At 38.6% G+C, this 26,660-nt stretch overlaps 1 protein-coding gene across 2 annotated transcripts in view; it reads right to left on the bottom strand.

Annotated features, from left to right (window-relative positions):
• Window positions 1-2,588: 2,588 nt before the first annotated feature.
• GTF2E1 (general transcription factor IIE subunit 1) overlaps window positions 2,589-26,660 on the bottom strand; it is a 40,474-nt gene continuing 16,402 nt past the window's right edge. For both annotated transcript variants that reach the window (XM_002758763.6, XM_035274094.3), the window contains 3 exons: window positions 21,317-21,518; window positions 8,781-9,022; window positions 2,589-4,430 (listed from right to left, as the gene is read on the bottom strand). In XM_002758763.6, the coding sequence (XP_002758809.1) occupies window positions 4,003-4,430; window positions 8,781-9,022; window positions 21,317-21,518 (872 nt within the window). In that variant the 3' untranslated portion in view covers window positions 2,589-4,002. The remainder of the gene's footprint in view (window positions 4,431-8,780; window positions 9,023-21,316; window positions 21,519-26,660) is intronic.

The raw sequence follows: 26,660 nt of genomic DNA on the forward strand, positions 1-26,660 counted from the left end.
CATGCTTGTAATCCCAGCTACTCGGGAGGCTGAGGCATGAGAATTGCTTTAACCTGAGAGGCAGAGTGAACTGAGATCATGCCACTGCACTCCAGCCTGGGCAAAAGTGAGACTTTGTCTCAAAAAAAAAACCAAAAAAACCACCCAATAGAGCTACCATTTAACCCAGCAATCCCACTACTGGATATATACCCAAGAAAATATAAGTCATTCTACCATAAGAACACATGCCCATCACTGGTGAACAGGATAAAGAAAATGTGGTTCATATAAACCATGGAACAGTACACAGCCATAAAAAAAAAAAATGAGATCCTGTCTTTTGCAGCACATGGATGGAGCTGGAGGCCATTATCCCAGGCGAATTAATGCAATAGAAGATCAAACACCCCATATTCTCACTTATAAGTGGGAACTAAACAATGAGTACATGTGGACACAAAGAAGGGAACAATAGACACCAGGGTCTAGTTGAGCGTGGAGGGTGGGAGGAGGGTGAGGACTGAAAAACTACCTATCGGATACAACGCTTATTACCTGGGTGGCAAAATAATCTACACCAAACCCCGTAACATGCAATTTAACCATATAAGAAACCTGCACATCATATACCCCTGAGCCTAAAAGTTGGAAGAAATAATCACTCTGCATCTCACAAATATATACAATTATGATGTATCAACTAAAAATGAAAGGAACACAAAAACAAACAAAAATCCCTCTCTCATTGCCCCATCTCCCTTTGCTCGCTACTGTAAAAACTTCAGGGAGGATCTGCTACACAAACTTGTGTTGATGTTGCTATGGGGAGTCAAGGACAGGTGGTGTAGAGGAGATTGAAAAAGTCAGGGAAGCAGAAAGGCGGAGTCAGAGGATACAAACTCCCTGCCTAAAATCCCCCATCCCCTACCACCCTCGAAAAAGAATTGTCATCTCCCAAAAGAAATGATACTAGAAGAAGTAGTCCAACGTGTTAGGAAAAGAGTTCTATTTAAATCTCAAAGGACAGTGGGAAAGTTGGGACACTTGTTCAGCTGACACTTGAGATACACAAATATAGTCAACCACATTCAGAGAAACCAAGTTTCTCTCTCCACTGTTGCTTACAGTCTGTGTGTGGTGATAATTCTAGCTGTCCAGGGGGCAAGACACAGTGACTACATGTATCTACCAAACTTGGGTGTGAGCCTGCCCTCACTAGAGCTTCAGAGTCTAATCAGCAGGGCTCCCATTTTTTATCCTTCTGTCACTAACTGGCTCTCCTCGCCAGATTGTTGTGCCACTCAAGACACAAACCTATTTGATAAAGTAATATAAATTCTATTGAGTCTTATTAGATGTCACTGGAAGGGGGTAGTTACCTATTAAATTATAGCTTCCCATTGATTCTGAGTATAAATTTAGAAATGTTTATCCAAAGAAATGATAACTCTGGATTTTTTTTTTTTAGGCTGGAGTGCAATCTTGGCTCACTGCAACCTCCGCCTCCTGGATTCAAGTGGATTCTCCTGCCTCAGCCTCCTGAGTTCTCCTGCCTCAGCCTCCCAAGTAGCTGGGCCTGCAGGCGCACACCACCATGCCAGCTTTTTTTGTATTTTTAGTAGAGACAGGGTTTCACTATGTTGGTCAGGCTGGCCTTGAACTCCTGATCTTGTGATCTGCCCATCTTGGCTTCCCAAAGTGCCAGGATTACAGGTATGAACCACCACGCCCAGCCTGGATTTTTTTTAAACTTCACCTAAAAATGCTAGCATCAACCTAAAAAGACCTTGCTTTTGGCACTCTGCCATTTCTTTAATACATTAAATGTATGATTCTTTTTCAAAATGAAAATATCTTTCATAGTAACCTAAGATCACTGTAATTCTTATCCCTAGTTTATATGTGTATACCTACCTCACAGATTTAGTACAAAAGATTAAATGAGTTAACATACACAAAGCACTTAAAATAGTGTCTGGCACATAGTTCACTATATGTTAGCAACTTTCTACACACACACACACACACACACACACACACATGCGCAATACAAACACACTCCCCTAGAAATACTGAATCCTATATTTAACACATTATGGATATCTTTTCCTCTCAATACATTCTTTTTGGGGAAGGGATGAAATCTCATTATGTTGCCCAGGCTAGCCTTGAACTCCTGGCTCAATCAATCCTCCTGCCTCCACTTCCTGAGTATTTAAGACTAAATATACATTGAATATATCTATCTTCCTATTCTATTTCAAATACTGCTGCAATGAATACCTTTATTCTTTCCTCCATATTCACTTGTGACATTTTTCCATATCACAAATTCTACATATATACAAACACAAAAAAAAAGTTTAAAAAATTAACATTTAAAAAATTAACATGATTACCATTTTATTTAAATTAACTTCTAGAACTATAAAAGTTTAAAAAACAATATTTAAATGCAATAGCATTGCTTCTTGGTCTTTTGGCTAAGATCAAGTGTAAAGGTTGAATACGTATACAAGGTACAAAGGCATCTTACTGCAGAAAATGTTTAGATCCCATATGATGCATCTATTATTTGAAATATGACTAATAAAAGTCTTTTAACATTTTTTAATGGGAAGAGTATTCATTTTAATTATGCTCCAAGATGTTACAGAGCTTAAAATTAACAAATTTTAGTCAGTATAAAATAGGTTTATTGTCAACATTCAGTCATTAATACAACCCAGGTAAATGAAACATCACTCCACACAAGGCTCAGTTACTCTAAAATGCTATTTTAACTTTATATGTGTACTATAAAATGATAAATACTTAAAAATTACAACGCAAAAAAAAAAAAAAAATTACAACGCAAGGAAAAATATTTTTAAAAATACAATTGTTATAGACCCTTGTGTCAAAGTTCTTTATTTTTAAAGTTCTGCCTTAGGGAACAACACCATGCTACATATCAAAACCCAAAGTGAACTGTTTCTTGAGGTTACAATGCTTGATGATATACTGGATGCACTCTAAAATACCACATTTGACAAGAATGAAAAGAGAGACGACCTTCAATGATGTTCAGTAAAAGGGAGGGTGACAGAGAGGGAGAAGAATAATCAATTATTCTATGCTGATTTCTGCTAGAATGGCCTCATTAAACAATTTATAGCACTGACAAAAGGTCTGTACACAAGGGAACAAAGCCAGGACCAGTCTCAGCTTTATATAAAGGATTTTTAAATCAGACAAACACACAGTTCTAAGGCACAGTTCCCAATGCTTGTTACTCTTCAACCCTTTACACAGAGTTCTTGTCCAATGTCCATGTTTTTTCTAATTTCTTACTAAGGGATTACCAATTAAACTTTCTGTTTTCTATCGTCCCAAATCCAAACCAACAGACATTAACCAATACAATAAAATCCACCAGTCTGGTCAGTTCTATAGACACAAATTAATCACGAGACCCAAGTATATCCACCCTTCTTCCATATACTCACCTCCCTTTACATATTGACCCATCTCAATTTTGAGGAAATGCTCAAATTCTAAGGAAGTTTAAGGATTTTTCCCCCAATCAATGATTTGCTTGTTGGCAAGCTGCTTTGGTCGGCAGCAGTATAAGACATTGTTTGGAATGCTTGGCTAGAACAGATAAAATGAATGTGTAATCAGTGAATTATTATAACCTATTGTAGTAAACACAAGGACAGGAAGGATTTACTTGTGAACTTCCCTCACTCATTTCAGAAGGGAGAAAATTATGTCATAATAAGGCAAGAAAAAAGGTAGATAAGAAAATACAGTAAAATATTAATACTGTAGTGACAGCAGGGAAGGGTAGGTTTCCCACCGCTCTACATTGCTGGGAAAGTTTCTGGCATAAAAGTCAAACTCTCTCACATCATTCTTTGCACAAAGATCAACAGTTGCTTACATCAAAAGGGGCAGAAAGCCACTTAAATACTTTTCTTCAAAGATGAGACATTTCTTTTGAACTGAGTATTACAGAGAGGAGAAAGTAGGGAAAGCTCACTCAAAGAGGTCCTCAAACATGCGCTGTCCCATTGCTATATACGCTTCCTTTTCTTCTGGTGTCATTTGAGCCACTAGCTCCGGCCGTTGACTCACTTCACTGTAGGAGAACGGACGGCCAGCCACCATGACAATGGGGTCATCTGCTACTTCTTCAAACTCGTCATCCTCCTCTTCATCCTCTTCTCGTTGATGCGCAGCCACAGTTGCTGGACGGGGTGGAGAATCATCATCTGACTCACTGGTCTCACTTTCTGAGTCACTGCCATTGGCAGTGGTTACTGGAGCGGCTGCCCCCACTGAACCAGCCATGGCAGAGGAAGTCTTTTTCTCATGAATGAGCAGTGCTCGCATGACTTCTTCATTATCATCAGGCCCTGCACGGCCTTCCTCACGCTCCTGAAATGCATCCATATCTATGCCCCCTGGGGAGGAAAACTCAGAAAGTCAATATCCTTACATATAAATGGCATTTCTTTATAACTAATACATAATAGTTTAACATATATAAAAATAATGCAATAAAATAACAGACTTCACTGGTTCCATTTTTGAGCTGCTGTCCATAAAATATTCAAAATATTTCTTACAAACTGGAGCTTAAGTAGTACAATGCTTAAGTACATCCGTTTTAAGAGTATTATAGTGTAGATTTAAATCCTGGTTCTATACACAAGCATATTGGGCAAGTTATTTAATCTCTAAACTTCAATACCTTTTTCTGTAAAATGAGGTGACAAAAGCATCTACTTTCTAAGGCTCTGGATAAAAACATATACGATAATGTCTATGAAGAACCAACTACAGTAGTTGGCATAAGAGAAAATCAAAACAAGGCTCTTCATTTTACTCAAGGTAAAAGTCAAAGGCTCTGCAATGGCCTATAGGGTCCCATATCATTTGGTCTCCTTCCTGACCATCTACCTCTTACCTCTTCTTCCCCATGCTCATTCTGGTCTACCCACAGTAGCCTCCATGGTATTCCTTGTACATATCAGACACACTCCTACCTCAAAGCCTTTGCACTGCCTGTTCCCTCTGCTTAGAATATTTTTCCTTTAGGTACCCATACAGCTAACTCCCTTACATTTTTCATGTCTTTATTCAAATGTCACCTTTTAAATGTATCCCATCGCTACATTCCCAATGCTCTATTTTTCCTCCGTACCACTTATTTCCTAACATAATAAATAACTTATATCTATTGCCTTTGTCACCTCCTTTCCAAGGATGTAGGTTCTACCACAACAGATATTTATCTTGTTTATTCATGGGTATGTTCCATTTATCTAGAAGGTACCTGCCACTCTGTTAAGCACTGAATAAATATTTGACAAATGAGTGAATAAATGTGAGTTTTATTTTTATGAAACAAACTAAGTATATACAAACTCTTTATAAAAAAAAAGGAATCTAATTTTAGAAATGAAGCTTCTCTCACTACACATCTCCTATCATTTTGTATACATACCTTACCTGACGTATTGCAGATCAAGTATTTAAGAAAACCATCTGCATTCTACATTCTGATAGTACTACCAAACATACTGCCATTTAAAACATATAAAAAGATTAAAAGTATTGTTTGGAATCTGACGCCCTGATTCAAATCAACACTACTTAGCTGTATGATTTTAGCCAAGTTATTTCATCTCTCTGCTTCAATTTTCTCAAGTACAGAAAGGGGGAAAAGTAGTATTTACTTCAGTAGGTTGCTGTGGGGATTAACTGAATGCCTGTGAAGTGTCTAGAATGGGCCTAGCACTTACAATAGTATTATCTATCATCATCATTATCATCATCATCAAGAGAAGGCTCAGAAATGGTCAATTCTAACTATAGATAAAGTGAAAGCATCTTCTCATTAACACATTAGAATGAATTAGTTAAAACGCTAGACATTTTAGAAAGCAAAGAACTCCTAAAATGAGATATTGGGCAGATAAGAGAGAGAAAGGGAAACAGGAACAGACAAGTTAAAAGTTTAGGTCAGAGAAAAGAGGCTTTTGATAACACAACTGTCAAAATGAAAGTTAAAATAAAACTTAACTACTCCAAAACATTATCAAAGGCTGAACCTCCTCCCTAGAGCTTACTGGCAATGCAGCACTACAACAGAAAGAAAAAAAAGTAAGGAATGCATGCAAGCCTTTAGGTCAATATTGCTTCTAAAAGAATGTTCCAACTAGTTTAACTATATAGACACAGTATTTTGATTAATGTTTAAAGTAAATATAAAACTAAGGGAAAAAAATTAGTTTTGTAAACTAAATTAAGTCACATTTAACAGATTTCTGACAAGGGTCTTGAAAGGTTTGGAGAAAAAAGGAGTTCTTCTGTTACAGATGAAGGCAGAAAGCAAAAAAGGATAAATAAGCAAATTTCTGGATGGTAAAATAGAAACAGTAGTTTTAGTAACAGTCTTTTTCAATAAAGTTACAAATTACAAAGAAGAGTATACTGGGAAACTATATTCACAGAATTGATGCTAAGCAATTGTGGGTACTGAAAGGCCAAGTTGCAGCAAAAAAATATAGGAAGAGCTGAAGGTTGTAGATGTGGGCAGAAAAGTAGCAGATCTATTTCTATTTCAGCAAGTGCAAGAGAAAAATAATCTAAAATATACTGAAAGATATGATCCAAGCTATTGGATTCAAGGCAGAGAAGGTCCTAAAAAGTACCTTTACATGTTTCTAAAGTTTTTGGTTTTAACAAGCTTCCAGAACCAAAACAATAAACAAAATCTCAAGTAAAAACTAGAAAGATATTGGAAACAAAACTCAAATCAATGGTGAATCCATGCTTGAACAACATGTATCATTCTGGTCACTCGGTCTCCAGTAAACTATATTACAATCAAAGATGGTCCAGAAAAAGATAAAATAAACAAAAACGGTAGGAGGTGGCAGCAGTAGGAAAGAGAATTGTTTCAGGAAAGCAGAATAAAAAGTAATTAGAACTGTATTCAGTATAGTAATGAGGACATGATTGAAGTCTATAAAATTGTGAAAGACAGCAACATGACTTGAAGTTTGAGAAAAAATCAAGTGTAGGATAAATAAGACTCACTGCATACATTCACTGGACAGAGTCTGCTCTACTATTAAGAAACTTAACAAACAAAAATTTAGACATGGCAACATAACTATCCTATTTTATATAGAAATAAATATTTACAAAACTTAAGTAGATCAGATAACTTATTTAAGGCCCATACGATTCATATTCTATCATTCTAGGAATTATAAACTAGAATGTTAAACTTTTGAGCTTAATATATAATGTTGGTTCATAATAGTTTTATTTTATTCAGTTTTCTTTCTAAGTTCAAAGAAAAGAAGGTTGCTTTAAGAACAGGCAAGAAGCCAAGTTGGGGAAAACAAATTTATTAAATAATAATATAGCTTAACTACTGTATGATCTAAAACAACTTGAATCCAAATAACACAACAGGCTGGGCACAGTGGTTCATGCCTGTAATCCTAGCACTTTGAGAGGCTAAGGCAAGTGGATCACTTGAGGTCAGGAGTTTGAGACCAGCCTGGCCAATATGGCAAAACCCTATCTCTACTAAAAACACAAATATTAGCTGGCCATGGTGGCTCACGCCTGTAATTCCAGCTATCAGGAGGCTGAGGCAAGAAAATCGCTTGAACATGGGAAGCAGAGGTGCAACTGAGATCGCACCACTGCATTCTAACCTACTCGACAGAGCGAGACTCCATCAAAAAAACCCAACGTGGCAGGCTAATCAGTGAGGAAGAGGTAGGGTAAAGTATGGGTTGCCAAGGAAAAATTTTCCCTATTAAAATTAATATATCAAAGAGAATCACAGTAGAGGTATTAACTGCTTTACCATCACTACCCAACTCCACATTACCTTCACAATTTCTAGTATATATGTATACTAAATGTGAATTATGAAGGGAAAAGAGGCTAGGAGAAAGGCCAAAAAACAAGTGGTTTTCAGTTACTGATATTATTCTTTAGCACTAATGTAACACCAAACTCAGGTGGTATGTTTGTAATGATACATAACTTGGGAGTAGCAGCACATAGATTGTTTTGCTGATAAAAATCTAACCAGAAATAGAGATACCCTTTCTCTCTACTTTCCAGCTTGAGTCATCATCATCCATTTTCACCTCCCATTTTCTACATACTCCTAAACCATCATCACTCAAAGTCTTGAATCCAGTAATTTTGACTAAAACTTACAAAGTAAAATCTTGCAGTTCGCTAACTTCGGAAGATTAGTATGCAATTCTTAACCCCGTATGGCTCAGAGATTTCCAAAATCCTCTAGAACAAAATTGTGCTAACCGTCTTGGACTGTGAGAATGCTCAATCCTTTATTCATGTGTTCTCTCTGTATATATTTCAGGTAGCATAACTTTTGGGTAGTATATAGTTTTGGCTCACAATTCAGAAAAATTAAATGCACGTAAGTCAGGGCAATATAAGATTAAAGGAGAGGTGAATGTAGCTACCTTGTACACAATAAATAAAATTTTTCCAAGAAATTAAGATAAAGAGATGACAATTTTTCAAATCTAAAAATGAAAATTTAAAAGACTATTTGTTATTTTCACTAAGTTGAAGGGCAATGCAAGTATACTAGTTGGTTTTTATCTTATTGCTCAATTTCTTACTTCTTAATATGATGCAATTGTTATGTAGAACAGATCCAGAATTGCCCAGGCAGTTTCCCACTTAGCCAAGTTTATGTTCTACTGAACCTAAGACATATCCATTTTACTGACTTATACCCTTACCTTCTTTCATATCTTCAGAACTATACGCCCCTTGGACAGTGCTCTCTCTCAACCAAATGGGCCTCTCTTTGGCAGATTTCCCTTCCAGTGAGGCTCGATGAAGATCTTCTTGGTCATCCATGTTAATGACAACATTCTGAGTGTATAAGTCCTCATAGGAAGGACCTTTGGTGGTCCATGCTTCCCGGTGGTGCCCACCTGCCAGGCTAGCAGCTACAGCAGTAGTTGCTGCATGGTCCTTGCTATATGAAAAGAACAGAGGAGGATAGGAAGAAGAAAAAATGTCTTGGTGTTGGAAAAAAGAAGGGCAGCTGGGGAGGCAATTACCACAGTACTACACATAAATGCTATCTAGCAATCATACACACAAGCTTTAACAATTCAGAGAAAGAGCTTCTATACTTCAGGGTAAAAGTTAGTGTGTTAGAAAAACACATCATACTTATATTTAAGTTCCTCAAACACTGGATCCTCTAGTGTATATAGTGACTGAGGTTTTATAGATTTAAGATGTTTTGATAAATCTATTAATATTTGGAGGAGGAGAGAGTGGTATGGTGACATCATATGCTTAAAGCCACTAGTCTGGCAAAAATCTCTCCCAGCATTTTGTTTAAAAAACAAAACACTGTATTTTTTAAAATGTTACCTCAGCTAAACCCAGAATAATTCAAAGTGGTTCTGTGTGCTTTTTCCTTTCTTTTGTGTGATGATCATGGAAAAACCTAGAAAACTATCCTACAAAGCCTGACCCTCAACAAATGTTCTTCTCCTGCCAATCATGGAGTAAGGCATATCCCTCTGCACAGACTAGTTTCTTTTCTATGGGGTTGTATCCTATCTCCACATCTATGCTGATCCATTGTATCCATCACCAACCACTGATTCTACTCTGCAGTGAATATGATCTGTCTATTTTGTTTTGCTTTTTACCTCTAATACCCATGATCTTCTCTGTTAGCCTGTTCCAAGTTTGATCATTTCCTTATCTTTCCCTAGTCACTTATGTTGCCCTGCCTCTCTGTTAGGCCAAGTTTTCAGTCTTTCCAACGGTTCCCCATTTTACCTGCCTACTTCACTCTCAATCTGTTCCAAATTATTTTGAATATGCCTCATTCTCTGTGTCTGAGCTCATGCCTTTTCTTTCTCTGCCTGCTACTGATGCTTTCCACTTCAACTTCTACGTATGCTTCTCCACCTCCCTCTTTTCAGACAGGTATCCTTTTATCTGTAACCATCTTCATGTTTCTTAAACTGCCTGTGCACTCCAAACCTTTTGGGTGTTTCTTTTAGTGTCCATGACTGACCTGGCATCACGTATCTTCGTTTTTCCTCCATTTTGCTCACTCTTTTTCATGGATCCTGAATTAACTCCTGTGTGGAGCCCCGACTCATTCTGAATCTAATCAATACTTCATTAGTCTTTCCTCCTAAGCCATTCATTATTTTGCCTTCACTTTTGTCATTTTATCTCTGCTTACTCCCTTTATTCTTCACTTCTTTCTGGGCCTACTTCTTATCTACTGGGGTTTTCTAACTCATACTTAGCTGAGATCTGCGTCCCCAAATCTGATTAACCTAACACATCTCTCCCTAATAATACTGTGTTTCTGACCATCCTCTGGAGGTAACCTTGGGTTCACTCATCCCACCTATCCTGTCCTGCCTCTGGATATCTATAGGGCCACTGCTACTTGTGCAACAATAAAATGCTGTCTCCAGTTGTCCAATCCACACTGATCCAGTCATTTAATCCATGCCTTCCAGGTACTGCCTTTGCATTCTTTCATTATTCCACCTCTGTGCCCAGGGCTACTTTGTAAACCACTTTCTCCCACAGCCTTTTTCTTCCCAGTGCTTTGTTCTACTACCTGTTCCATGCCTCAAACACTTATTTTGCCTCCTCACTGCTCCTACTTTCTATGAGTTACTTGCTCTCCACTCTAAGTATAGGCCTATGAGGCATCTCTCTGTAAATATATCCAATTCATCTACTATTATCTTTTTCTTTTGCTATATTCTGAAGTCTTATGCTACAATTGTAAATAACTGGTTTCTCTCTAAATGCTATTTCTTTCTGCATTCATTGATGTTACTTTGTGTATCATTTCTTGTTCACCTCAATTTAACCATTAACTGTCGTTAGTCATTCTCTATCTGTTCTGCCTTTTAAAGGCTGTGTGGCTGCCTTCACTGTAATCTGATGCTGCTTACTTTGTATAGATTGGCTTTTTGAACTTTTGTCTCCTTCAGCATTCATTTTCTTTCTCTTCTCTCTTGGTTTGATCTGATTCTTCATGTGTCTGTGCTTACTCTACATTCTGGCCTCTCCTCCCGCACCCATTTGACTCTCTGACTCCTTTCAATGCCTCTTCAATACTCAGCCAACACCCCCATCTTGATGTGCTGAGCCTACTCTATATCTGCCACCCCAAAATGTGTCTCCCTGAGTTAGCTAACCCCAGTTGGGAGAGACAGAATAGGCTTATTTCTCTGATCTGGCCAGCCACATCCTTATCTTTCCTTGATCCAGACTTAAATGACTCACTCACTCTGAGGTTACTGTTTCTCTTTATATATAATCCTGAACATAAAGTTTTTCTCTATTCTCTATCTTTAACATTGACTATGAAGACTATCTCATGAAGGTATGAGAAGTACTTTGAGAAAAACAAGAACGCTACAGAGAAAGAACAGGACAATTAAATGTTAACACAAGAGTACTTTTAAAAAGTCTTGTTTTTACAGATTTGAGAAGATGGCGCTGTAGGACCAACTCAGGATTGCAGCTCCCAGTGAAAGCGCAGATGGTGAGTGGACGTCACATATCCAGATGGATCTTTATTGCCCACAGACTAGGAGATTCCCAGGTGCAGAAGCACCACGGGCCGGCATGGCTGTTAGGGCCGGCACGGCTCTTTGGGCCGGGCTGCAGTGCAGCGGCACACCGTACGAAATACACTGGTTTGGTTGCCCTGGTAAACCGGCAATTGGAGTTTTCAGAAGGCAGATTAACACATTCATCTGATTAAACGGGCCTTAAACAGAAAGCCAAGCCAGGAGATTCCCGGGCAGCAACGTGGTTCCAGCCGGCGCAGTGGGTCGCTGCACGGGAAATCACACAGATCCTGGCGCCCTTTCAGCAGATGACTGGAACACCTGGGAGAGAGTCAACAGTTCAACTTAAAAAAAAAAAAAGGGCTCTGAGGCAGGGAGCCAGGTGATCAGGCTCAGCAGGTCCCAGCCCCACAAAAACAAACAAAACAGCAATTGGAAACGCTTGGGGTTCAGAGTTTCACGACAAGCACAGCTGAACCCAGGACAGTGCAGCACAGAGTGGGGGGGGGCGTACACCATCACCTAGGCACTCGACCCCTACGGAGGTACACTGCCATTGCTGATGCAGCCTGCCGCTGCCAAGGCAACCCGCCATAACAGAGAGTCCGCCACTACAGAGGTGGGCCATCATCACCACGGCAGCTCTAACCACACCCATATAAACAGGACTACAGGGAATTACACATGGCAGCAGGGCGGAGCACACGGCAGTAGGGTGGAGCCCACGGCCGTTCAGCATAGCCACCACAGGCAGGCAGCGATTAGACTTGCTGGGCAGGACAGTGCAATGGGTACCCAAAAATAAAACCCTAACTCCCAGGGTCAGAGCACCTGAGGAAAAAAAGGGGCTTTATGAGTTTTGCTGCAGCAGACTTAAACGTACCTGCCTAGCAGCCCTGAATGAACAATGGAGCTCACAGCTCAGCACTTGAGCTCCTATAAAATACAGACTGTTTCCTCAAGTATAAAGTGCAGACAGTCTACTCAAGCAGCTCCCTGACCCCCGTATATCCAAAGAGTCACCTCACGAAGAACTGATCAGACTGACATTTGGCGGGCATCATTCAGGGACAAAGATAGCAGAAGAAGAAACGGGTAGCAACCCCCACGGTTCTGCAGCTGCTACAGGTGTACCCCAGGTAAGCAGGGCCTGGAGTGGCCCTCAGTAGTCCTACAGCAGAGGGGCCAGACTGTTTGAAGGAAAACTAAGAAACAGAAATACTTCATCATCAACAATCTGGACGTCCACTCAGAGACCCAATCGAAAAATTAGCAACTACTCAGACGACAGGTGGATAAATCTACAAAGATGGGAAGAAACCAGCGCAAAAAGGAGGAAAACACCTGAAACCAGAACACTTTGCCTGCTACAAGGGACCACAACTCCTCACCAGCAAGGGAACGAAGCTGGACAAAGAATGAGTGTGATGAAATGACAGAATCAGACTTCAGAAGGTGGGTAATGAAAAACTTCTGTGAGCTAAAAGAATATGTTCTAAATGCAAAGAAACTAAGAATCTTGAAAAAAGATTTGAGGAAATGATAACAAGAATGGACAACTTAGAGAGGAATATGAGTGAATTGAAGGAGCTGAAAAACACAACACGAGAACTTCGCGAAGCATGCACAAGATTCAACAGCCGAATTGACCAAGCAGAAGAAAGGATATCAGAAGTCGAAGATCAACTCAATGAAATAAAACAAAAAGCCAAGATTAGAAAAAAAGCGCAAAAAGGAATGAACAAAGTCTCCAAGAAATGTGGGACTATGTGAAGAGACCTAATCTACGTTTGGTAAGTGTACCTGAATGTGACAAAGAGAATGAATCCAAGCTGGAAAATACTCTTCAGGATATTATTCAGGAAAATTTCCCCAACCTAGCAAGGCAGGCCAATATTCAAGTCCAGGAAATACAGAGAACACTGCAAAGATATTCCGCAAGAAGAGCAACCCCAAGGCACATAATCATCAGATTCGCCAGGGTTGAAATGAAGGAGAAAATGCTAAGGGCAGCCAGAGAGAAAGGTCGGGTCACCCACAAAGGGAAGCCCATCAGACTCACAGCAGATCTCTCGGCAGAAACACTACAAGCCAGAAGAGAGTGGGGGCTAATATTCAACATCCTTAAAGAAAAGAACTTTCAACCCAGAATTTCATATCCAGCCAAACTGAGCTTCATCAGTGAAGAAAAAATAAAATCCTTTGCGAACAAGAAAGTACTCAGAGATTTTGTCACCACCAGGCCTGCTTTACAAGAGCTCCAGAAAGAGGCACTACACATAGAAAGGAACAACCAGTACCAGCCATTCCAAAAACATACCAAATGCTAAGGAGCATCAACAAAATGAAGAATCTACAACAACTAACAGGCAAAACAGTAAGCTAGGTTAACAATATTAACCCTAAATGTAAATGGGCTAAATGCACCAATCAAAAGACACAGACTGGCAAATTGGATAAAAATCCAAAACCCATCAGTGTGCTGTATCCAGGAAACCCATTCACATGCAAGGATACACAAAGGCTCAAAATAAAGGGATGGAGGAAGATTTACCAAGCAAACAGAGAGCAAAAAGAAAAGCAGGAGTTGCAATTCTAGTCTCTGATAAAGTAGACTTTAAAGCAACAAAGATCAAAAGAGACAAAGAAGGACATTACATAATGGTAAAAGGATCGATACAACAAGAAGAGTTAATGATCCTAAATATATATGGACCCAATACAGGAGCACCCAGATACATAAGGCAAGTTCTTAATGACTTTCAAAGAGACTTAGACTCCCACACAATAATAGTGGGAAACTTTAACACTCCACTGTCAATATTAGACAGATCAACCAGACAGAAAATTAACAAGGATTTCCAGGACTTAAACTCAGACCTCGAACAAGCAAACCTGATAGACACATTTACAGAACTCTCCACCCCAAATCCACAGAATATACATTCTTCTCAGCACCACATTAAACCTACTCTAAAATTGACCACATAATTGGAATCACTCCTCAGCAAATGCAAAACAACTGAAATCATAACAAATAGTCTCTCAGACCATAGTGCAATCAAGTTAGAACTCAGAATTCAGAAACTAACTCAGAACTGCGCAGCTTCATGGAAACTGAACAACTGGCTCTTGAATGTTGACTGGATAAACAATGAAATGAAGGCAGAAATAAAGAAGTTCTTCAAAACTAACGAGAATGAAGACACAACATACCAGAATCTCTGGGACACATTTAAAGCAGTCTCCAGAGGAAAATATATAGCTATAAGTGCCCACATGAGAAGAGTGGAGAGATCCAAAATTGACACCCTAACGTTAAAATTGAAAGAGCTGAAGGAGCAATATCAAAAAAACTCAAAACCTAGCAGAAGACAAGAAATAACTAAGATCAGAGCAGAACTGAAGGAGATACAGACATGAAAAACACTTCAAAAAAATCAATAAATCCAAGAGCTGGTTTTTTGAAAAGATCAACAAAATAGACAAACCACTAGCCAGATTGATAAAAAAGAAAAGAGAGAACAACCAAATAGATGCAATAAAAGATGTCAAAGGGGAAATCACCACAGATTCCACAGAAATTCAAACCATCATCAGAGAATATTACAAACAACTCTATGCACATAAACTAGTAAACCTGGTAGAAATGGATAAATTTCTGGACACTTGTGTCTTCCCAAGCCTAAACCAGAAGGAAGCCGAAACTCTGAATAGACCAATAACAAGGTCTGAAGTTGAGGCAGCAATTAAGAGTCTACCACCCAAAAAAAGCCCAGGTCCAGATGGGTTCGCAGCTGAATTCTACCAGACACACAAAGAGGAACTGTTACCATTCCTTCTGAAACTATTCCAAATAATCCAAAAAGAGGGAATACTTCCCAAATCATTTTATAAAACCAACATCATCCTGATACCAAAACCCAGCAGAGACTCAACAAGAAAAGAAAACTTCAGGCCAATATCCATGATGAACACAGAGGCAAAAATCTTCAATAAAATACTGGCAAGCCGATTGCAACAGCACATCAAAAAGCTTATCCACCATGATCAAGTAGGATTCATCCTGGGGATGGAAGGCTGGTTCAACATACACCAGTCTATAAACGTAATTCACCACATAAACAGAACCAAAAACAAAAACCGCTGGGTGCGGTGGCTCACGCCTATAATCCCAGCACTGTAATCCCGCCTGTAATCCCGCCGAGGCAGGTGGATCACGAGGTCAAGAGATCGAGATCATCCTGGTCAACAAGATGAAACCCTGTCTCTACTAAAAATACAAAAATTAGCTGGGCATGGTGGCGCATGCCTGTAATCCCAGCTACTCAGGAGGCTGAGGCAGGAGAATTGCCTGAACCCAGGAGGTGGAGGTTGCGGTGAGCCGAGAACCTGCCATTGCACTCCAGTCTGGGTAACAACAGCGAAACTCCATCTCAAAAAAAAAAAAACAAAACAAAAACCACATGATTATCTCAATTGATGCAGAGAAGGCCTTTCACAAAATTCAACAGCCCTTTATGCTAAAAACCCTCAATAAACTCGGCATTGATGGAACGTATCTCAAAATAATAAAAGCTATTTACAACAAACCAACAGCCAATATCGTCCCGAATGGGCAAAAACTGGAAGCATTCTCTTTGAAATCTGGCACTAGACAAGGATGCCCTCTCTCACCACTCCTATTCAATACAGTATTGGAAGTTCTAGCCAGAGCAATCAGGCAAGAAAAAGAAATAAAGGGTATACAAATAGGAAAGGAGGAAGCCAAATTGTCTCTATTTGCAGATGACATGATAGTATATCTAGAAGACCCCATCGTCTCAGCCCAAAAACTCCTGAAACTGATAAGCAACTTCAGCAAAGTCTCAGGATATAAAATCAATGTGCAAAAATCACAGGCATTCCTATACACCAATAACAGACTTAAAGAGAGCCAAATCAAGAATGAACTGCCATTCACAATTGCTACAAAGAGAATAAAATACCTAGGAATACAACTTACAAGGAACATAAGGGACCTCTTCAAGGAGAACTACAAACCACTGCTCAACAAATAGAGGACACAAACCGATGGAGAAACATTCCATGTTCATGGTTAGAAAGACTCAGTATCGTGAAAATGGCCATACTGCCCAAAGTAATTTACAGACTCAGCGCTATCCCCATCAAGCTACCATTGACTTTCTTCACAGAACTGGAAAAAACCACCTTGAACTTCATATGGAACCAAAAGAAAGCCCACATAGCCAAGTCAATTCTAAGCAAAAAGAACACAGCAGGAGGAATCACACTACCAGACTTCAAACTATACTACAAGGCTACAGTAATCAAAACAGCATGGTACTGATACCAAAACAGAGATATAGACCAATGGAACAGAACAGAGGCATCGGAGGCAACACAACATATCTACAACCATACAATCTTTGATAAACCTGACAAAAACAAGCAATGGGGAAAGGATTCCCTGTTTAATAAATGGTGTTGGGAAAACTGGCTAGCCATGTGCAGAAAGCAGAAACTGGACCCCTTCCTGACACCTTACACTAAAATTAACTCCAGATGGATTAAAGACTTAAACATAAGACCTGGCACTATAAAAACCCTAGAAGAAAATCTAGGCAAAACCATTCAGAACATAGGAGTAGGCGAGGACTTCATGACCAAAACACCAAAAACACTGGCAGCAAAAGCCAAAATAGACAAATGGGACCTAATGAAACTCCACAGCTTCTGCACGGCAAAAGAAACAGTCACTAGAGTGAATCGGCAACCAAAAGAATGGGAAAAATTTTTGCAGTTTACCCATCTGACAAAGGGCTGATATCCAGAATTTACAAAGAACTCAAACAGATTTACAAGAAAAAAACAAACAAGCCCATCCAAAAATGGGAAAAGGATATGAACAGACACTTTACAAAAGAAGACATACGTGAAGCCAACAAACATATGAAAAAATGCTCATCATCACTGGTCATCAGAGAAATGCAAATCAAAAGTACATTGAGATACCATCTTACGCCAGTTAGAATGGCAATCATTAAAAAAATCTGGAGACAACAGATGCTGGAGAGGATGTGGAGAAATAGGAACACTTTTACACTGCTGGTGGGAGTGTAAATTAGTTCAACCATTGTGGAAGACAGTGTGGCGATTCCTCAAAGACCTAGAAATAGAAATTCCATTTGACCCAGCAATCCCATTACTGGGTGTATATCCAAAGGACTATAAATCATTCTGCTATAAGGACACATGCACACGAATGTTCATTGCAGCGCTGTTTACAATAGCAAAGACCTGGAACCAACCTAAATGCCCATCGATGATAGACTGGACTGGAAAAATGTGGCACATATACACCATGGAATATTATGCAGCAATCAAAAACCATGAGTTCGTGTCCTCTGTAGGGACATGGATGAATCTCGAGAACATCATTCTCAGCAAACTGACACAAGAACAGAAAATGAAATACCGCATATTCTCACTCATAGGTGGGTGATGAACAATGAGAGCACATGGACACAGGGAGGGGAGCACTACACACTGGGGTCTATTGGGGGAAACAGGGGAGGGACAGTGGGGGCGGAGCTGGGGAGGGATAGCACTGGGAGAAATGCCAGATGGGGGTGAAGGGGAGGAAGACAGCAAATCACACTGCCACGTGTGTACCTTTGCAACTATCTTTCATGTTTGTACATGTACCCGAAAACCTAAAATGCAATTAGAAGAAAAAAAGTCTTGTTTTCAGTATTCTGTCATAAATTCAAGTTGGCTTTTATTACAGTTTGAGGCAGCAGACATTTGACCACAAGTCAAACAAATTTCAAAATTTGGAACAATTTTAATTAAAGATGACAAAAATGACAATTCATGTTTGAATATTTTTACAATATTTAAGAAATTTTAGAACTTTTAAAAGATATGACTCTTCCTCTGATATGAGAGGGGAATATTATTTCAAAACTAAATTGTTAAAGATCTTTAAGGTGAGTGTTAAGAGATGATGAAAAAGGGAAGGTTACTGGCAAGAAATTCCACTTTAGAAAGACAGGCAGACTTTTAATGTATCATCAATAGGTTGACTTGCTGAAAAGACAGAATTGTCCATCAACTCTTGGGTTTGGCCTACTGACAGTTCTTCATAGGTAGCCTCTGGTTTCTGAGCTAGGGACAAGCTAGAATTTAACTGATTACAGATCGCAATCAAACTAACAATAGTGCCATTTTTTTTTTTAAGAAAGCTATTATCTCTGAGTTCCCATACCATTCTATTGACTCTTATCTCTTGTACTGAGGCAGGATGGACTATTATGTCCTTGGGGCAGGATGGGCCATTTCAAAACTTCATACTCCTGTAGTATAGAAAAACCAAATCGATACCACCTCTGGCATGTTAGTTATATCCAGGCAGTGGAACTTGTCAAATGCTTTGGTGGGGATATCTTAATCTGGGCAACATCTTCTAATCTAATGATTTTTTTTCCTGATCACATGGAAACGATTTTACTTTGGTCTGGCTGGCAGCTCTAGGAACTCTATCCTGTCTTTCTTGTCTTACTCCATTTCCTCCCTTCTTTCTTAACAACCAGACTGTTAGGCATCCTTTTTCCTGATCAGTTTATTTCCTCAACTTCCTAGTTCTTCTTCATCCCTGGAGTCACCATCATTCCTGATGAGAAGAAGGTGACTTGATACAGAGAGCTGCTGTTGGGCCTCTGGTGTTGCTGTACCACTAAGACTCATCTCAGGCCTGCAGTGAGTGGGGTATCTAAATAAAGATCCTGGAAGGGAAGGTGGATTGTGGTAGGTGGAGAACATTAGAGGCAGGAAGCCAGTGGTGTTGGTGACCGAATGCTACTGTAGTGGGGAAGCATCTTGATAAACAGGACAAATAACTACAGAAAGGAGAGGAAACATCAGAATAATTCAGATAGTATTATACTGTGTAGGAAGCAATCAGATAGTAAGTACATTGATGCATACTTCAACACAAAATAACCCCTAAGCTTAGAAAATTTTGTATTTTTATAAAATCAATTTCCCTCATAAGCTTGTATGTTAGAGCTAACTTAAAATGACTAAATAAGATATTTTAAAAAGATGAATTCCTTTTCTTATACAAAAAGAAATAAATACCCAGTATTAAAACTTAAGGCTATCTGTGATATGGATGCTATTAGTTTCTTATCAACTGCGGCTCCTTTCTTTCTTTGCTTACTGGTTTTACTCAAATACCAATGGCAATTTGCTCCAAAGAACTCTGGGACCTTCCCTAGTCTTAGAAGGTGACTAATCTAAGTACCAGTCACATGATCTCACTTCCTTTGCCAGCTGCTGGCTTAGAAATATGCATATAAAGCAACTGTAGCCAGTGAGACAACATTGGGGGATAGATAGTATAGTATCCCAGGGGGCCCTCTGGGAAACCTTTCTTCAGTTTTAAAATAGATCACAAGGAAGGGACAGTCCCCTTTTCTGCATTTGGACATTTTTATCTGCATGTGATACCTAGAAATACATGGCCATCTTAGGCTAGCTCCCTTCATTGTCCCAAGAGGACAACCAATAGGCTGAGTTCAGCAGAGTAGAAAGATGGAACAAATCTAGATCCCTGAAGATATAATTGAGCTGTGAAATTAACCAATTTTGAACTGGACTACCTCAGGACTTCTGGTCATACAGGATATATTTTCTTATTGTTCAATCTACTTCTACATTGGATTCTAATTCCAAATAGAGTTGCATATTCTGTTATCACAGGCAAAGTCATCCTAACTGACACATGGTACTGGATTAGAAAATTTATAACTCTTACAGATACAAAATTTTCTGTAAAATTGGATTACTTTTAACCATCCAAAAGCAGCCCAATTTACTCAGTACTGGCTATTTTGTAACATTGGTACCACAGGAAATAAAATATAAGAATGCTCCTAAAAACTAGACAAGTACAACCTGATTGTTGAGTTTTTTGGAAGGGAGTAGGTGGAGTAAAGGATATCTAAATAAAGATATCCCTTACTTGATTCTGGGAAGAGGGAGAGAAAAAAAAGGGTAGAGTAGGAGAGACTCCTTGACCCCAATTTTCATTTATGCTTTTCAAGAAAGAATATAAACCATTTTTTCTGGCATGGCAAAACTAAGGCTACCTCTGCAATTCACACATTAGGGAACACTGATAAAAACAGGGAGCCACTGTTAGAAGTATTAACCCATAGATAACACCAGCTATACTTTACTTTACTTTCAAGGAAGTTGCAATTACAAGAAAAAAAGGTGGTTAAAAAGCTTCAAAAACAAAAAAGAAAACACTGAATTTCCTTAAACACTGAAGTTCCTTAAAGAACTTCAGCCTTCAGAAGCTGGATAGGAAAATTCAAATATTCCCAAGCAGCACAATTAATTTAGGATTAGCTAACAATTGGCTGAGTTGCTGCAGGCCCAAGCAGAATGAGTACTTGAAGTCAAACCTATGTATAAAGATTTTTGCCTAAAGTCCACAGTGTTCTGCATTTAGAACAAACGAATTTCATCACAGGCACACAACAAACCTGGCAGAACTAAGAACCTATGTAACATTACAGTCTTGAGTCTCCAAGTAAATTACCCACTCTTGTTCTCCAAGGTACAGGTAGTTAAAACAAGAACAGGTTGAGAAGTATTCGTAGTCAGAGCACAGGGCCTACACTCACCTCTGTTTCAGGGCTGGGATTTCTGTGGGTTCTGGCTCAAGTATTTCATAGGCCAAGTTCACATCCTCTGTCTCCCGCAGCAATGCATAAATGGGCTCAATTTGTTCATTAAACCTTGCCAAAAGTGTGCGTGCATCTTTTTTGGGCATTGCTGACTCATCCTCTTCTACCTCTGTATGGCAAAAAGTACAGCGGAAAGTTCCTACAGAGAAAACAAAAGCCTCAAGTCAGGGAGAAGACTTTAGCAGTCAGTTTATACCTCAACCCTCCCCTAATATCTTATTATTAAAACTTTCAAATATACAGAAAGGTTGAAAGAATTTCATAGTGAGCAGCCATGTGCCAACCATTTAGATTTTACAATTAGCATTTTGCAATTCATCACATATCTATTCACCATTTTTGATGTATTTCATAGTAATTTCATCCCTAACTTCAGCATAGTTTTTAATCACAGTATTTCTAACATATATTTATTTTAACTTAAAGCCAAATTCTTTACAGCTTACCACCACAACACATACCCTTCACTGGAAGCTTTTTTCTTCTTCTTTTTTTTGCACATTACACATTTGGGCCTACATCATGAGGAAAGCCAAATAAATACCTAAAACCAAGAGTTTATGGTCATCCTGTACATTGCCACAGGCTATTTTTAAAAATTTACTAACCATTTATATCTAATCAATCCAAATGATTATGCTAAAACTCACACTCTGAAACATTGCTTAACAGTCTACACCATTAGCCATACCTGGATTTCCAGTTTGGTTCTTATTCCCAAAGACAGAAATATGTATCCTTCCTTTCTGACTCAACATACTTGAAAGATTAAAAGAGATGATGTAAGGACTTAGTGTCTGGCAAATAGTAAGTAAGTACTCAAACATTTAGCTCTAAAAGGCCCCATGTAAGATTGACATTAACAACCGAGGCGTCTCTACTTCAATATAACCCTAGATCCTACTGATACATTCCCAGTAGAATAAGTTACATTACTGCCCCTCACACATAGCCAACAGCACGTAAATTATTTGTTCAAATACCCTAAAATACATCTTCCTATTGTCTAAATGCCACCCAATCTACATCTATCCTAAATAAGTGAGACCCAGAGAGAAAAGCAGCCCTTTGCAGCTAGGAGGTAGCTCAGCACTCACAGCTAGACTGTGGCATTTTCTGTCAAACAGGATCTCACAGATCACCAACACTGGAAAAGGTCCTCTGTGACTATGATGGAAGTGAGGCAAACCCAAGCCACTGTAGAATTGTGTCTGAGAACAGACAAAAGCAAGGACTCCATGCAAACCACAAAAAAAATCCCATCTTGCACAAGTGATCGCTGCTTCTTTACCAATTAGTTTTAGCCTCACACTGTTCTTGTCACCTCCTAGATCAGATTTATTAAGATATCTATTCATAGCTTTATTCCCCATTTCTTCACAGCATCTAATCCAGAGGAAACTTTCATCACTTCCCTGAATTCTCCCCAAAATTACCCAACAAAGCCCACATTCTCTAAGTCTGTCCAATATCATCTTACTGACATTTCATGGTTCCCCATGGTATGTGGCTTCCCTTGCTGCAGACATCAATAAACCTAATTTTGTTTACTACAGATGTGCACCTGATAGTCTTTGACTAGTAGTCACCAACGTAAAAGATTCTAACTTAATCAACTGGACAAGAATACTATTTACCAAAGTAAAGAGAGGAAGAACAAGTTCTTTTTTCTTTTTTTGTAGGTAAAAGATATCATATTGCTTTAAATATAAAAATGAATATGTAAAAATCCAACTTATTACAACTGCTAACACCTCAGCTCAAGAGAAGGGTTTAGACTACAAATTTAGATATGAGAATCAACAATCTATAGGTGGTAACTGAAGTCATATAGTAGATGAGAATATCTGAAGAGATTAAGGAGAGTGAGAAGAGGAGGCAGTTAAGGTATAAACTCAAGGAACGAGGAATCCTTGAGAAACAGAAATGGTGCAACCAGAGTGATAGGATGGTGTTTCAAGGAAACGGTATGGTTCTAATATTTCAAGGCCAACAAGAGTTGAAAACTAGCTTTTATATTTGGTAATAAAGGGTAAGAAGTGACCTTGGCTAGAGAGGTTTTAAGTAGAATCCTATCTTATATTATTTCTCTAACTGTTCCAAGCTGTCTCAGCCTCTTCTCTTCAACAGAATATATATTCAAAGAATATAATCATGTGGGGGCTTAAAAATAAACCACATAAAGTAGGGTTGAATATAGCTCTCAAATACCTGCTGAATTAAAAAACACACCAATGTGGGACTGGCACTTAAATTGACTGTTGAAAAATAGGCACTTACAGAGACTGTCAATGAGAACTAAGAATAGTTTGGAAGACAAGCTACCTAGTTCAGTAGTTTTCAAATATGTTTTTAAAGAAAGGAATCTCATTTCTTAAATGGAAAGGTTCTTAATACATAAACATAAAAGCAAATGCTCTGGGGTAAAGTATAGAAACACAGCTAAGACAAAGGTCAATACTCCAACCCTCTCCTTACCTGTTTTCAAAGCATCACAAACCAGCCTCCTCAATGCTTCCCATCAGGCACACTTTGCTGGAGGGCCTTTGCACTTCTCTTCCCTCTACCTAGATGCCTTCCCTCCAGAAAGTCACACGGCTCATCTCTGAAATTACTTCAGTTCTTTACTCAGAAGCCACCAGGTAAGGCCTTCCCTAGCCAACATTATCTAAAATTTCAATACTGTTCTGTCCACCCAAACAATCTTATTCTGTTTTATTTTCTTTTCCGGTAGCATTAGCATTATCCAACATGTTTTATTATTTAGCTAGTTTATCATTAAAGTGATGTTATACCCAAATTTAAAAGAAATGTTCTCCCTAATACGCCATTTCTCATTTTAAGACAATATGTATTCCAAACTTCAGCTTTAAGTAAACAAATCAACATGCTCGTCCTCAGAAAACAGCAGTGCTTTTATTTAGGGAAAAGAGAGAAAGATAGAGAATACTATTAATAGCATTATTTCACAGGACAATCTCAGAATGACAATCCTTTAACTCGAATAATTAATTTTCATGAAAAAGAATAGGGAGAAAATAAAGAATATAGACATAAGGCACCTAAATTCTAATCTCATCCAAATTTAACAAGAGTTACTTACAGAAGGGCTGATTTTTCAGGTATGAAAAGAGTAGCTTTAAAATTATTACTAAGAACTGTGAAGGGTCTGAGATTTTACCCTACTTGTAAGCTAACAAATAAGTTATTCTGCCAGTTTCATGGATGCTGGCAGAAGACACAAGACCCCTAGGTCAGAGATAATGTTACTATTCAAGGCAGTAGCAGCAGCCAGTATCAGTATTTAAGCCAGTTCCCTATGCCCCAGTTCCCAAGGGATGCCACAGAAGGTCCATGTAACAACTATACATGCAATGGGTTGCGTTACAGGAAAGAAAGCCTGAGCTTACAAAGAACTCAAATATTTTATAATGGGCATAAGCATACCCATTCTTTGCACTGGAGGGTCCTTACTATACTAAACTTATCCTTACTACACTAAACTCTAGGTTAACATACTCTGGAAGGAGACACTATTTTTATACCAGACCATAAGCAAACCTATTCTTTGCTCTGAAAAGAAATACTATTGGTCTCCTAAGGTTGCTCACTATATAAAATCCTTGAAAAAGATAGTCCAGAAAAAACACAGTCAGTCTGTATCTCTGCTTGCAAAACATGCATAACATGTGAGAGATCCATAAAGAATAGTCTCCCAATAATTCCCATATCTAGCAAACATTACAAAAGGAAAAGCTAGCCTGACATCTCTGAGTCCTATGATTATCACAAAAACAGTAGCTGTACATGAGAAGTCTGTCAAAGCCAAATGTAGAATTTCTTATTTTTCTTCTGGGACCCTAAAAAATCCAAGAAAAGCAAAAAATTTTATATTTTATGGAAAATGACTTAAGACCAGTTTAATATGCCAGCAGCATTTTTAAATACATTTCACTATGCATTATAAAAATGTAATCGGCTATCCTGAAATCAGAAGGGGCAAGTGACAAGGGGCAAGAGGAGATGGAAACCCAGCACTTATTATGTACCAAGTAAGCACCCATGATACTTAGAGAGTGATGGTGTAATACACAAACAGAATGGGTCATCAAAAAGCTTTAGTAGGGAATAAAGATGTCTGGAGATAAAACAATCAGGGATCAGTGTAAAAAATAAAGTATATAAATGTTTTGGAGTTCAAAGAAGGAATGCGATTTCTAACTGAGGGCACTAGGAAAAGCTTATCAAGAAGGTAAACCTTTTTGAGATACAGTTTAAAAGATAAAAGGTTGTTTCTTTTGAAGAAGATAAAGGGGTAAGGGAACAGGACATTCTACAGCATCATAAGAGAAGCAGTTGGTTGAAAAATAACGCCAGATTGCAATTTCAGTCTGATAGGAAAATAGTTATCAAAAAGAATGGTAAAAAATAGTATTAACAAGATAAACTGGGGTGACCAAAAGTGGGTCTTTAATAGTCAGCTTCATTTTGACTTTATTCTTTAGTAATAGGAAAGCCATAGAAGGGTGTTAGAAAAGACCATGAGGTCATGAAAACTAACATTTACATATACTGATCTGCCTGAGTGGCTTGAGATGGCCTTCCAATAAGGCAGTTCTTAACTGAGTGTCTGCAGAAAAATCCCCAGTGGAATTTATACTCAGGCTCCATGCCAGAAATGCTAATCCAAGAGGTCTGGAGTGGGGCCCAGGAATGAGAATATTTTAAGTTCCACAAGGAATTCTGATGCCTACACCTGGTAGAGAGCTGCTATTAAGCAGTATGATAAATGTCCCAACTTTTCTTGTAACTAGACCATTCTACACTAAGTAGTATACATAGACTATACTATTCAAGAATGAGAGAAGAAACTGGAAGTTAAACTCAGAGCCCTGTACAGTCTTTCCCTTTTAATATATAAGATCAAGAAGGCAAAAACCAGAAATGGTGAAACAAAGGCATGCAAGGGGGAACATGTGAGCTAGATCTAAGAATGTGGCAACAGAGAGAAAATTAAGGCTACAAAGATTCTTTAGGCAAAGCTTGACAAATTATGGGGTTAGGAGGAAAAAAGGAGGTCAATGACAACACATTTGTTTGATCAACTATACTCAGAAATGACAAAAAGAACTAGGAAAGCTATGTTGCAAATATTCCTATATTCATCAGAAGCAAGTCTGTACAATAATTCTATCCAAATCTGACATACAGGGAAATGAACATTCGAGAGATGTTAAGTTCAGCAGGTTATAGCTTGACAACAGAAATCACTAAACTTGGA

This window comes from Callithrix jacchus, chromosome 15 (genome assembly GCF_049354715.1).
Source record: "Callithrix jacchus isolate 240 chromosome 15, calJac240_pri, whole genome shotgun sequence".
Classification (NCBI taxonomy): domain Eukaryota; kingdom Metazoa; phylum Chordata; class Mammalia; order Primates; family Cebidae; genus Callithrix; species Callithrix jacchus.